This window comes from Gymnoscopelus braueri, assembly GCF_963280865.1.
Source record: "Gymnoscopelus braueri genome assembly, chromosome: 5".
NCBI lineage: Eukaryota > Metazoa > Chordata > Actinopteri > Myctophiformes > Myctophidae > Gymnoscopelus > Gymnoscopelus braueri.
In genome coordinates this window covers 33,282,470-33,297,420 of record NC_137606.1, presented here as the reverse complement: position 1 = coordinate 33,297,420, position 14,951 = coordinate 33,282,470, and the positions used below count along the sequence as shown (strand labels likewise).

The 14,951-nt window shown below is 42.5% G+C and overlaps 1 protein-coding gene across 2 annotated transcripts in view; it reads left to right on the top strand.

Annotated features, from left to right (window-relative positions):
• The window catches only part of ulk2 (unc-51 like autophagy activating kinase 2), a 52,056-nt gene that overhangs the window by 19,246 nt on the left and 17,859 nt on the right, over positions 1-14,951 (top strand). For both annotated transcript variants that reach the window (XM_080428683.1, XM_080428682.1), the window contains exons 4-14: positions 2,443-2,475; positions 4,951-4,987; positions 7,319-7,492; positions 7,899-7,972; positions 8,410-8,511; positions 8,815-8,873; positions 9,004-9,086; positions 9,671-9,721; positions 10,713-10,789; positions 11,236-11,404; positions 12,250-12,310. In XM_080428683.1, the coding sequence (XP_080284809.1) occupies positions 2,443-2,475; positions 4,951-4,987; positions 7,319-7,492; positions 7,899-7,972; positions 8,410-8,511; positions 8,815-8,873; positions 9,004-9,086; positions 9,671-9,721; positions 10,713-10,789; positions 11,236-11,404; positions 12,250-12,310 (920 nt within the window). The remainder of the gene's footprint in view (positions 1-2,442; positions 2,476-4,950; positions 4,988-7,318; positions 7,493-7,898; positions 7,973-8,409; positions 8,512-8,814; positions 8,874-9,003; positions 9,087-9,670; positions 9,722-10,712; positions 10,790-11,235; positions 11,405-12,249; positions 12,311-14,951) is intronic.

Sequence of the window (14,951 nt, the reverse complement as noted above, 5' to 3'; positions counted from 1 at the left end):
TCATGCTTTCAAGGGGTCTGTGTGTGTTTGTGTGGGTGGGTGTGAGACATAGTGAACGGGGGGAGGCCTGGCATGTGACACAACTAGGGTATCTCCTCCAGTCTGACCAGTGCTGACTTTTCCCTTCCCCCCACATTGGACTGCTGAACACATCCCTCTTATGCAATCGCTCTCTCACTGGCCCCAGCATGCTTACCCACCCACCCACCACAACAACCCCCCTCCATACACACACACACACACACACACACACACACACACACACACACACACACACACACACACGCGCGCTCACACGCACACTCACCCTCAGAGCGGATAATGGCAGGCCGTGCTTTCAGCTTGCCCATCCCCCATAACCAGCAGCAGCCAAACCATCACAGTGTGCCTCATCGATTCCCACATCCCATTACTGTCCTTCCATCAATGGGATTGGACAGGATGGAGCTGCTTACCAGCCAATGAGTGGTTCTGGTTCAGTCCTCGTGGGCCTGGGTAACGGGTCACATGACAGGAAACGGCTGACATTTCTGAATGAACGCTTGTAGGCCGTTGGCATTTGGTCATGCCTGTCAAGCTGCTGTACTAAAAGAAAAACAGAAGCCCTTACAAATGACTATTGTGCCGTAGTTACTGGTGATGCTATGTTGTGGATTTGGACATGATATGTTCTCTCCAAGATAGTATCATCTCAGAGGGGAAATTTGGTCATTTTAGAAATCAAAGACGGTACAGCAGCAAGAAAATAAGCAACAAAAAATCACTCAAGTAGGTTATTATTCAATTAAAGACAGGACATATGATATCTCGGTGTAGCTGGTACTGCTGATGTATTTGGAAACTCTCAGGAGCGTATGTGATGAGTGTACTGTAGTGTAAATCATTGGTTCTCAAAGTGGGGTCCGGGGACCCCCAGGGGTCCTTGAGGGGGTTCCCAGCAAAATGTGTCAATATAGCATCACAATAGTTTTAACCTTTAATACTTTAGCTATTCAAAAATAGCAGATATACTCATAGCGCGCTATGAGTATATCTGCTATTTTTGGAATCAGGCTGCCTCCAGGGACTGCTGGGATTTGTAGTCCTACAGGTGGAGATTTGCGATTAGTGATATTGAGGAACATGATGCACATGGTGTGGTACCTGATCTGCCACCGATACCTCAACTTGACACTTCACACACAGACACACACTACATGCGGGTCGCCGGGTCCAACACATAGGTATATAGTATACGGTATAGTATATTTGAGGCTGGTAGGGCATTGGGGTCAGGCACCCAGTACTAAAGGCAAGCAAACTGACACTATGGGAGCCAACCCAGGGCAAAGCCAGGAAAGGCAAGAAGCGCACCACCTACGTAGATGCACTGTCTGCGGCGCGACAGCTTAGCTAACAACACTGTAGAGCTCAAGACCCTGATGTTAGATAGGAGAGTGTGGAGGTTAGCGATCCAGGAGTCCCGAGTTCGTGTTGGCTAGACCACACTCTCGCAGTATATTTGTATTAAGACACACACACACACACACACACACACACACACACACACACACACACACACACACACACACACACACACACACACACACACACACACACACACACACACACGCATGCATACCGTACATATACATATGGAAAATAGTCAGACTGCACCTGCTACCATAGCTGATAGATCAGTGTGTCATTGATGACTTATACTGTCACCCCGGCCTACAGATGTTATGTCTACTGGGGGCACACACACACACACACACACACACACACACACACACACACACACACACACACACACACACACACACACACACACACACACACACACACACACACACACACACACACACACACACACGTTGAGGCAAGTAGCATGTGCTTGCATAACTTGGCTCTGTTCCAGCATCTCAGCGTTGACAAGATACCTGTTCCTGTTTTGCCATGATTCTCTGAACCCCAGTATTCTAAACACATACTCTCATACCAAAGAAAGTCACAAACACTCTTCTTTAGGCACTGAAATATCGTTGTTGCAACATTTCCAAAACCAGTGTTGGTGCGCTTTCCGCAGGCTGCCTGTTTTCGCTAGGGCTCCAGGGTGCATGAGACGACTTTTGTGTCTGTTTTCTCTGCGCGTGAAGGCAAGAAGGCATGAATTGGCAGTTGGCAATGCAGAAAATTCCGACCTTCTTGCAGATATCAAGTCCACTAAAAAGACAGATTGGCACAACACATGGACCCCGGCCACAGTCCTCATAAACAAACCGCCCCCACTGAGATTGTGTTACATCTTAATGTTGGCTGGAGGCCACGTGGATTTCAGAATGACCGTTTTCTGACTGCGGTTTGAGCTGCAGGGCAGTTCCTGTTGTTGTGGTAGGGTGGATGTGAGACGTTTTATGTGATTAATGGCCCTAACTGATTCTGTTCTCTGTTCTCTTCCAGGAAACCCCTAACTCTGTGTTCCTGGTCATGGAGGTGAGTGCAGGAGCATGACTTATGAAACATGTGCAGTCAGACATTAAATGTTTTTCTCAATCCTTTGATGCATGGCCATGTGTTTTACCATCCTGCTTGTCTCACAGAGGAGTCTGTCTTCTCTTGTCTCACTCTCCCTATCTCCTTTCTTAATGTTGCAACTGTAATGTCCCTTGGCACACTCTCCTGCTTTCCTTTTCTTCTAACTCCCAGACACTCTTTCTCCGTCTCCCTTTGTCTCTGCTATAGTTTCACAACACCACAAACTGCCTGCAGCATTGAAAACAAACTGTACCAGCTCCTCAAGTTTCCCAGTTTCCAAATACTCCCCCCACCCCCCCCCCCCCCCCCCACACACACACACACACACTATTTTCGAAGAACACAGTTCTCCGAAAGCAATACCTAGATGGTTGTTTGACCTATTTGTGCTCATTGCTTCACTGCATATTAATGTCTCAACCTCTCAAACACGCACCACCTGTTGATATTATAACCCGTTTGGGATCTGTGTGTGCGTGCGTGCATGCTTGAGTGTCAAGTGCCATGGGACCAGGTTACCTAGACCCAGAGTTGTGTTAATGACATTGTCCATTGTTTTGATCTGAGCCTGCCCGCCACAAATGAAAAACTATACAGAGGGTTGGGTGCTCCAGGTCAGAGTGTCTCAACCAGTGGGTTGGGACCCAAGCAGGGACTGGAAGATGTTCTGACCGGGTAATGGGAAAAACTCATGTTAATGGAGTAAAATCAGATACTGACTTGATTAAACCAACATGTGGGACGGAGTGCTGTAGTCACAGGTAGAACGTTTCCACACATGAGCACATTTACTTAGCGTTTTCATCAAAACTGTAGGCAGAAAATCAAGCTCGAGTTGGGCATGTTGATATATGCCCATTTAAGAGTGAGATACCAGCCTTCCTTTCCTCGGCTGGTATTTCAGTCAATTTCAGGAAACCTTTATTTAAGCCTTTGGAAAGCTTTACAATGACACCAAGCTAAGAATAATTACATGTATGCCCAACCTATAATCTGAGAGTTTAAAGGGAAAGGAGTGTTAACCACGTAAGCAGTATTTTATACTTTAAGAAACTTTCAAAAAATTGCAAAAATATCTACAAGCTCACATCATGTTGCATTGGCTAATTTAGCTATTAGAAAAAAGAAAACTTGTATATTTGTGAACATTTCTGTGGTTAAAAGGGTTCAAATGCATCCAGGAAAGAAAAAATAATTACATTAATCATAGTTTTTTATTTTATTTTTGATGATTTGATTCTTGAGATGACCCAAGGTCAACAATGTATCAGTTAAGTAGTAGTACATTGTGATTAATACCAAGTGTTTGGCCTCAGAACCTTAAATCAATCTTTATAGAGTTAACCTGAGCAACTTGGAGCACGAACTAAGGAGAGAACGTACAACGAGACATGGAGGATGTTAGCGGACATGCTAACACATTATCTAACACAGATAATGTGTCCACCAGCTCTTGATGGTTCTGGTTCATGCAAAGGGCTTGTCTTACTCAGAGGTTAATATAAGTATCATATGAATGGTCTGCTTCTAAAGAGAACAGCAGGGGAACACAATACTGTTCTGGATGCCGTTAGGATTCATTTCCCTTTCAGCAGCATCTGCAATAAAGCTAAAAAAAAAAGACATTTTGTTTATTTGAACAAGATAATATTTCCTGTCAGCATTGAAGGGTAAATGTTTGTCAGGGAAAATGTTCTGAAATGTTGTTGTGACAGCAGGCGCGGTTTGAACTCTAATCAATACACTAATGGCATGTAGGAACTAGGAAGTTAATGTATTAAGGGCCGGATTAACCCTTTGTGGTGCCCGGGGCTACGACCTGGTTTGGTGAGGAGTGCTGCTGACGTGTTTCGGCACCGTTTTACAGCTAGTTCAGCAGCCCCCGGACACCAGTTTGGCACTGTTACTTAAATAGTCGTTTTTATTTTTTGGCCAGTCGTTTGATAACCCCCCGCCCCACCCACCCCCGTACCCTGATCTGCAGCCCCTAAAGTCTGTGCTTTAAGCCTGGCCTGGCTATAAGCCTTCACCATAGTGGGCCTTAGCCAGCGCATTGCCAAAATTCTCTCTCTCTGCTCTCTCCCCATCCTTCTTTTCTTGCAGTCTCTCTCTCAGAGGTTGTCAGGAGCAATACAGCTACATCCTTTTGTAATTGATGAACCTGGCATTATATTATACACAGATATAGAGACACATGCACGCATACATGCACACGTCGCACACTCTCTCATACACACACACACACACACACACACACACACACACACACACACACACACACACACACACACATAGACACGAACACAGGCACATGCACCCTCAAACACAATTTTGCTGTCGGCATAATCTTGTTAATCCCGTGTGATTCTGGTCACACACAGTGTGCCTGATAGAATCAATGAGAGTGATTACGTTGTGTTTTTTCCTCCTCAGTACTGCAATGGTGGAGATCTGGCTGACTATTTGCAAGGTAAGCATCATGCTAATCTCTTGCTGCTCACACACAGAGGGGATTATTATCCATCACAACAAAGTTACCAACGCCACAGAGCACAGATGGCCTTCTGACTGGGGCTATTATGAGAGGACGCGTGGGAATGTATGTGTGTGTGTATGATTGTTTCATATTCTGTGTGTGTGGGGGTGGGAGTGCAGAGGACACTGAGAGAGAGAATGAATTTGTGTGATGGGTAACATGCATAAGCAGTTTGTTTGTGGGGTGGGAGAAGGAAAGAATGAGTGCTACGGAATAAGTGCGTGCGTGTGTGTGCGTACGTGTGTGATTTGCTTGCTTGCTGTGAAGTCTTGTGCGTAGGAATCGCCATAGTTGTGTACAAAGGCTTGGTTCTCTGAAACACAACAGTGACGCCGCCATGACGACTTCTAAAGGTTAACGTCCCCCACTTGTCTCCTCTTCAGTCATGTCCACTATTGAAGAACTCCTCAAATAGCTATAAAAGGGTCAACCAAGCTATTTTGGGGTTTTAGTATAGTTGTAGGCAGTCCAAAGTTTTGTATAGTTTGTGTTTATTGAGACAAAGGATAAGAAAGCTTTGAGGACACTTTTGAAGGCATGCTCAACATGGCACCAGAGATGGTTTAAAGGGCAACTTTGACCATTTTAAATCAAAATCACGTGCTATTATGTGAAAATCTGACATTTCTGCTGTCAGCTGGTGTAATTCTGCCAGTGCCTAGCTTTCGAGACAGAACGCATTGGGAAATAGTCAGACTTTCATGTGTCCTTTTTGTAACCTCTTTGTAGACACCATCCCAGCCAAGTTACTCTACTTGGCAGAGGCTATACTGAGACAGTTGAGTTGACACATCTCTTTGAACACTGTGTTATTTTCTGTACTATATGGATCTATTGATATGGGTGGTAATTTCTAAATCCTCTTAAACCCTAACTTTTAAATACTGCTGTCCTACAAAGCCATTTATTGCAATAATGGCCTGACTCTCTTATCACAATCACTTGCATAAGATAACTAACCCACATTCTCAAACTGACCACTTCTGGTCATATTTTCAGTGAGGGCTATAAAGACAATTATGACCGACAGGGGTTGAGGATTTGTAACCTATTTACAGTTGTGAAATGAAACACTGGGGTCAAAGGGGAGAGTGTGAAGGTACTACATGTCCCACTAGCAACATGAATCCAGTGTATCTGAGATATTGGAGGAAAGCTGCGTCCCTCTGGCTTGTTCCGCAGGCTGTTCTGATTGGCTCCTTATCAAAGGGGGGTTGCTTTGAACCCATATGCATCACTGTGGGGCCATGGTACACCGTGACTGTACGCTGATTCATATGTACTTAAAGCTTCCACGGAAGAACAAACACAGGCACACACAGATAAACACAGTACCACATTTACTGCTTTTATGTAATGAGATCTGTAACACTGTTAGTTCACTACTTGCATAACCTTCCCATGCAAGAAGTTACTTGTACTCTGTGTGTAGGGCATCATGTGATTAGAAAACCCAAATCTCGATTAATTTTGATAAGCCTACTTGTTTGATGTTGACCTACTGTATATTGTGATAATAATGGCTTAGTGAACAGAGTGAGTAATCCTCTTAGCCTCCTGTGAGATTAACTGGTATTATACTGTAATGGTTTCACTACCACTGGCCGCCAGGTACTTTAGCTCTAACATTTCCTTTATTTCCCCCAGCATTAAGTTAACTTAGAACAGTAATATGCAAACTCAGCCTTATTAAAACAATATTGTGTAAATGTTGAGCATGCAGAGAGATTGGTTGCAGTGCATTTCCATAAGCATTTGCTTAATGCATTTGTCGTAATACTCCATCTAGCCTCTCCACTATGTGGCTGAGAACAAACCAAACTCAGCAAGTCATTACTGCTGCCCTTTAGAGAGCAGGAAACCACTGAGTCAATCCAACATTCATGACAGTTATTAGGGAGAATGTCCAAGTCATGGGTCAGGACAAATGGATACATCTTAATGAGAGGTTTTAGCGAGTATTGCTGTCTCAGTTAGGGCTTTCATCCCTCTATAAGCCTAAATAAAATAAGATGACATTCTTAAAAAATATGCGAGGAGATCAGAGGTTGTTACAGCAGCCAGACATTGAATATAAATAAAGGTAAACAATGGAAGAAGTTTATTTTGTTTATTTGTAATATGAACTACCTCTTGGAACATTTTGAGTACATACATTATGTTATAAAGTGAAGAATTTATCAAACATATGGTTACGGCACCCAGTATTGTGCAATGGTATGCTGGGTTGGTTGTGATGTTTTTCTCCTCTCTTCTGTCCTACAGCCAAGGGGACGTTGAGAGAGGACACGCTGAGGGTGTTCCTGCAGCAGATATCAGCTGCCATGCGCATCCTCAACAGCAAAGGAATCATCCACCGTGACCTCAAGCCTCAGAACATTCTGCTGTCCTATGTGGGCCGCAAGAAGTCCGGCATCAGTGGCATCCGCATCAAAATAGGTGACTCAAAGCCAAACAAAAGCTTCCCATAAATGTCTGGTTAACTTAAGTATAGTAGTTCTAACCTATTTGATTGATGATACGTTATATTGCGTGTTTATATACAGTATGATACAACTTTATCATGTACAGTAGACTGTACAGTATTTCACAACCTGTCCAGTGTTATACAAGGACCATATATAACAGGCCCTGGCCTACAACATCGATAGCATTCAAGGTCACTTACCGCTTGTTTGGAAATGCACAATGGTAGCTATAGAGCACGTGATTGACCATATTTTATGGTTTGTTCCATTGTTTTTAGCCTCTTTCCTTGGGAGTGGCGAGACTCAAACAATAGTGGAGTGTTGCTATTAATAACATTGAGGTGCTGACTGTCTCGTTTCATGTGTCTGCCCTGCAGCTGACTTTGGCTTCGCACGATACCTGCAGAGCAACATGATGGCAGCCACACTGTGCGGCTCACCCATGTATATGGTAAATGAATGTGTCTGTGTGTGTGTGTGTGTCCTTTTTCTGTTTGTGTGTGCCTTCATAATCATTGCCGTTGTCTATGATTCAAATCAGGGTAATCAGCCCTTCAATGCATTTTTTTGTTAATGTCAAATGTACAGTGAACCAAAAGAACATTTTATTCAGGGTCCCAGTACAGGACAGAACACAACCATGAAAAGTGTCTTGAGACAACTTGATGAACGTGATTTGACACTTTAATCAAATTGAATTGAATTGAATCATTATGTACAATTCCTGGAATATGTGTCTTACTCACACTCAACCTCACAGCAACCACAAGTCTCCGCTCTTGAATTGGTATTTTCATATTCTCAAATAGCACCCTAGCTAAGTAGTGTGCTACATACTGTAGCTGCTTATTCTTTTGAAATTTGAAATCCTGACACTTTCCTTTCCAGGCCCCAGAGGTCATCATGTCTCAGAATTATGATGCCAAGGCAGACCTGTGGAGCATAGGAACAGTCATCTATCAGTGTCTGGTTGGCAAGCCACCCTTCCAGGTTGGTACTGTACTTGGTACTTGAAGAGGGGTGTGTGTGTGTGTGTGTGTGTGTGTGTGTGTGTGTGTGTGTGTGTGTGTGTGTGTGTGTGTGTGTGTGTGTGTGTGTGTGTGTGTGTGTGTGTGTGTGTGTGTGTGTGTGTGTGTGTGTGTGTGTGTGTGTGTGTGTGTGTGTGTGTGTGTGTGTGTGTGTGTGTGCGCGCATGTGTGTGCGTCCTCTGTGCGTGTGTGCGCACCTGCTTTGTCTTGCATTTATGCATACTGCATGTGAGTGCATATTTCTAATAACTCTGCACCTTCGCAGGCCAACAGTCCACAGGACCTGAGGATGTTTTATGAGAAAAACAAGAGCCTACAACCTGTGTAAGTCAAGAAAAACATGTGTTGTAGCTCAGGAAAATGACTTTTACTTTGAAGAGCCATAGCTCTCAATGAAGTTAGAATTAAACAATGAATAATGTACTTCTCATCTTCTCATGCCCCGGTTACCCAGTATCCCACGGGAGACGTCCCCGCCTCTCAGCAACCTGTTGTTAGGACTCCTGCAGAGGAACCAGAAGGACAGAATGGACTTTGGTGAGCACCGATTCATTTCCTAAAGTGATGGTATAGAACTCAGAATGACCATATTACCAAACACACGCAGAGGTTCGTTCCTGTCGGTTCTGCAGTCTAGATGAGTTTATGTGAAGCAAACTCTATGTGCTTTAATGTTTGGTTCTTTTTGTTGTTGTTTTTTTTGTGCACTTTAGTATTGAGTTTGGTGTTTATAATTACTGTAACTGAATAACAGTGACAGAGGTTCGTGCCTGTTGGTTCCATAGTCTAGAGACAATTACTCATAATTAAGTCACCATGGTGCTCTTACACAATACGCAACTCCTGACAAATTTGTGTTTATTGCTGATAGTGTGAGAAAAAGTAAAACCATGGCTGCAAATTCCTTTTTATGCCTTATGTAAAGCACTACACAGTACACATACGACAGCACTAATTCCTTACCTCGTAGAAGGTATGTGTTTTACCATTGTACACGTATACAGTATATGCTGTAGTATATACAGTACACACACACACAGGTTGATTTAGACAGATTTTAGCCGCATCACTTCTGTAGCATTTTATCATTCTAATTTTCTCATTTATTCCCACCTGTGCAGATGCATTTTTCAGCCATCCTTTCCTAGATCCATCGTCTGCCATCAAAAAATGTAAGTAGGAAACAAACCTAATAATGTTAAACATCCGTCTCCTGTGCTGTATGTATCTTGTAAAAGTGATAGATTTAACAAATGATTACATGTTATATTTGTATATTCGATTTGTATATCTTGCTTGTTGACTATTAATAGATAGATTTGAGTCATTTCATTTAGACAGATGCTAGTTATGTTTAGTTAAGTGCTGTACAAAAGGTCATTAGAGTAAAAACTAAATACAGAAATCACAAAGTGTTATGTTCTGTATAGATGCTAGGTTTGATGTCTCCCTGTTGTCATAGTTTCTTTGTACAACATATTTGTTTTCTTTGCACTTTATTTACTCAACCACTCACACGGTTGTTGGTTGACAAAGGTTCATGTTACTTCGACCTTAGACTGACCGTCGACTACAGCGTTGACCGTTGCTATAAGGGTCAGTGACTTATCGAGTAAGAATCCACAAGCACAACACAGAAATGAAATGATCAGGCAAGAAATCAAAGTCTGCAAGGTTTAATCCACTTAACAGTAGATCAATCAGGAGATCAATCATTGTGACATCAACATGTCACAATGCGACACGTTGAGAGCTTGTAGAGTATAATTTTTATAATAATTATAAAATGTGCACAACATAGGGACGCCAGAATTAATATGGTTAACATATGGATCAGGCAGAGTATCAGGATCCATGGAATCAGACAGGAAGGTTGAGGAGTCAGGTAGTAACTACTAGAAGGCTCAGCATACCGTGTAGATAGCATATTACAAAAAAAACTATCTGGCAAGGAACAAGTGAACTTGGGGAAATGGGCAGGGAAACCCAGGTGAAGGGAATGAGGTGATAACATGGCATGTTAGTGACCAAAAAGTGAGCAAACTGAACGAATGAATGTGTACAGGGAGATCAGGAAGGATTCACGACAGTCACTCTGGATATACGAGTGTCAGCTAAAAGTTATACATTCTAATGACAAATTCATCGTGTTTTCCCACCCAGCGTGTCCTGTCCCTGTCCCAACCTCTTCCAACCCAGTGACAGACGGTTCACCCTGTGTCCGCTACAACTCCCCTCCTGTGAGTTCAAAACACAAACACCTTCAAACTTATCTTTTGCATGCACAGCTGTTCAAACAGGACTCGGTTTGTTGTGTTTTATGTGTTCTGTGAATTTCATACACAGAATAGGAATAAGCATAGATTTGATTTATTTGGCATATTTAAAATGTACAGATCTGTGCTCATATCTCAGTTTGGAGTGTCCTAGTATGCATGTTGTCTTACTATGCACAGAATCTCAGTAGCCATGTCTTCAGCTTAGTAGTCGTGTGAAAGCAGTGGAAATGACTTTCCCAGGATGTGATTTCTCTCTATAACAAGGTGATTACATTAGTTTGACAGGCAGATCTGCTGCATCTGGTCTCTTAATTGCATTGTCCAGCGGTCCCTATAGGCCCTAATCCTCTCCTTCTCCTCCCTTCCTCCTCCCTCCTCTCCTTCCTCCTTCTCTCTCTCTCCTCCAGTCACTCCCTGACATGCAGATGTTGGCTGAGGACACTCTGTCATCTCCCCCACTCGGCCCGCCGAACTACCTACAGCTGTCTAAAGAGTCTGCCGGCAGCACCAGTAGCAAGAACTCCTCCTGTGACACAGATGACTTTGTGCTGGTACCACATCTGTCCACCGAGAGCTGTGAGTAGACACACACACACACACACACACACACACACACACACACACACACACACACACACACACACACACACACACACACACACACACACACACACACACACACACACACACACAAAGAGGTGAGAGTGGCTGGGGATGTACAGTGTCCATGCAGCAAAAATCATAACAAAGTTCCTGCAGTTTATCTAGCTGGCATTCTGAATGGCAGCAACAGTGCCTTTTGTTCCACTAATAATCTGAATAATGACCCATTCTGAATAAAACTGCTTCATGTAACCCTCAATGTTGATAAACTGGTCCATTCCGGACCATTCTGTTTGAAAAGGGTCTTTTAAAGCTTTTGAAATCTGTTCGGAGATGACCCTATTTCCAGCACAGCTCCCTAGTTTGTACAAGACGACCGTCATTTGCAAGATTAACAGAATTGGAACGATTCTGAGGCCATAAACCTCTCCATCAACGTGCAGTTTCAGCAATGCTCGCCTTCGCCTGTTTAATTAATGCAGGAGTTCTATATTCTGCCAAAGCTGTTGCTTCTGAAGAAAGCACAGCAGTAAAACACTAACAATAATGGTGCCAAGTGCTCGAGGGAGATCCATCTTTTTAAATAGTTTGCCCATGGAGTGATGGCTTCAGTATACTGCACATGTCAGAACCATTGTTTCTAATTATTTATGTGAAGCATGTAACCAGGACATCTTATCCCATCTTTATTTATTTTTTATGCCATTGTAGCTGTAAGGGAAGATTTAGTTTGGACAAACGGCATACATAATTGCAACTTCACCTGTAATCCAAAGTGTAATGATCACCTGTAATCTCTCTCCACTTTTCTTCATCAGACGACCAGCCAATGGGAGCAATGGGGCGTCGGGCGTCCACTGAGTTCCTCCTGTGTGGAGGGTGAGTGTACAACTATAGCTTTACCACATGATGCTTACATTCACTGTACCTTCACCGCTCAGGAAATAACCCTGAATAAACAACCCAAAGAATGGCCGGTAATCAACGGCCATTCTTGTGAGCACACTGCTCACAGACCAAACCCACCTGCATATGCCACTTTCCTTTTCTGTTGGATGTTCTCAAGTGAGCATGCAACGTGTGTGTGTGTGTGTGTGTGTGTGTGTGTGTGTGTGTGTGTGTGTGTGTGTGTGTGTGTGTGTGTGTGTGTGTGTGTGTGTGTGTGTGTGTGTGTGTGTGTGTGTGTGTGTGTGTGTGTGTGTAAAAAATGCATTTAAAATCATACTGTGTAACCTTTTAACTTTTAACAAAAGTTATTTCTGATATAATCTTTCACTGGTATATTTTTCACAATACATATAAATGTGTTTTTTGACAACTTCTTTAAACATTTTTATTGGCAAGTGTCTAACCTGGACACTTGTGCCAAAATGATGCAAGCAAATGTACTTATTTATCTATTATTTTAGATAAATACATGTAGATGTTGCTTTCCAAAATATGAGTTTTTGTTTTTGGAATTCTGGGAATCGCAGCTCTAACAGACAACAGAGCTACCAGATGTGTCCACTAAAATGGATGTCACACAGTTAAGACTTTAAATACGCAAGTAAATGCGATTTTGTAGGTCTGTATTGTAACCTTTTACTGACACTGGAGTCAGCATAGCTAGCATTGTGAAAACAGGTCACAGGCTTTGATTAGATGAGGTTTGAGGCTAAAAACAAACCGAATATGACTCAGTGCCACATGCCATTTCAACCACTGTGTGTGTGTGTGTGTGTGTGTGTGTGTGTGTGTGTGTGTGTGTGTGTGTGTGTGTGTGAGGCTCCAATTGCATGTATAGGTCCACCATTCAACTCGGCTTCTATTTCTAAGTTTATCTAGCCTACTTCTTTAACTCGTACATTTAAAGTTCATGTCTCTCTCAACACGTCTTATTTTTATTTTTTTTACAAAAATTTATCCCATGATTTTGTTACCCCATTTTTTTACACCCAGTGGCAATTGTCTATGTAATCCTGGGCACTACCTTCCCTCTGCCAACCTAGGGAGGCCAGGGCCGAGCTCATGCCTCCTTCAATGCATGAGAGCCAACTGACCTTCTTATCACCTGACAGGGGAGAGTTTTTATAGCTACAACATAGTTTTTATAGCTACACGTCTTAATTTATAGCTACAACATACATGTATATGATCGCTCTGTGTAGAATGGCATGCAGACATGTTTATGGTCGCTCCCCGTAGAACAGCATGCGGCTGCTATTAATAAATTAGTTTCCCATCTTCAGATCTGTATCATTGGCCGCCGCGGACCCCCCATCTAAAAACAATGTGTTCCACGGACACCCAGAAGCAAAGATTTGAGTTAAAAATGTTCGTGTACATTTATATATTCAATGATTTGCTCAAATGTTCACGATTTTTCTAAAATAGCAGATCTACAAGCTTGCAGTGTGGCATGAAGTTATGCGCTGTGAGCTTGTATATCTGCTATTTTGAATAGCTAACACTAAAATCTAAAATGACACAGATGCTTTCCCGGTTTTAATGGGTTAACAAACTAGAAATGTGCGCTCCTCGGAGCGCAGATCTCTACCAGGCTGAGTTTGCTACCCAAGGCCCACAAACAATCATATTATCAACCATATCAATCAATCATAGCAAATCGGAATGTTAAGTCTGACTGATTCATGTTGATCACATGACTTGAGAGATCATGTGTACCGATTTGTTTGAGTAGTAGCAAAAAGTATGTTTTGAAGAAAATGAAAAATGTCTGAAAATCTAGTCTGGCACAAATAGACAGGCCTTTATTGGGTGTTATGTATGTATGGCCCTTAAATAAAAATATCGCTGGCCATCTTGGCAGTTTTTTTGTTTATTATTTATATATTAATGTTAGCCTCAGCCTACGCCTCACAATAAACACAGACGAACACACACACACACACACACACACACACACACACACACACACACACACACACACACTAGTGGTGGGAAAAACTGTTCATTTCGGTGAACGAACGATTTCGTTCACGTTCACGGCAAAGATTCGTTCACGTTCTCGTTCAGTAGCGCTTCCGGTCCCGGCGGAGCGTATGCGATGCGCTACGCTAACTGCATGCAACTGTGTGCATCTGATCCCACTGACATGACTGCACAGTCTGTACAGAAACACAGCACTGTCATTCACGATCTAATTGCACCATCTTCTTTGTAATAATGTGTAGAAGTAATAAATTACTGCAATATATAATGTAAAGTTATTTTTATTTGTCGATAATTATTTATAATAACAATAATAATTGTATACAAAGCAGCCCAAGTCAGTACACTCACATGACTATCGATTTCTAACCATGTCTTTAACTACTATTAACTTCATGAATAGTAGCTGTAGCATACTATTTGCATCTTCTACTCAAAATAAAACGTGTTAATTGACCTATCTGTCCTTTGTCTAGGAACATGCATATTTATTTCTTTTGATACTTAAATGTGGTGCTAACACTATCTGTCTTTTGTCCAGGAACAACAGTAGGCTACCTCTTATTTCAATTCAAATAGCAATGCG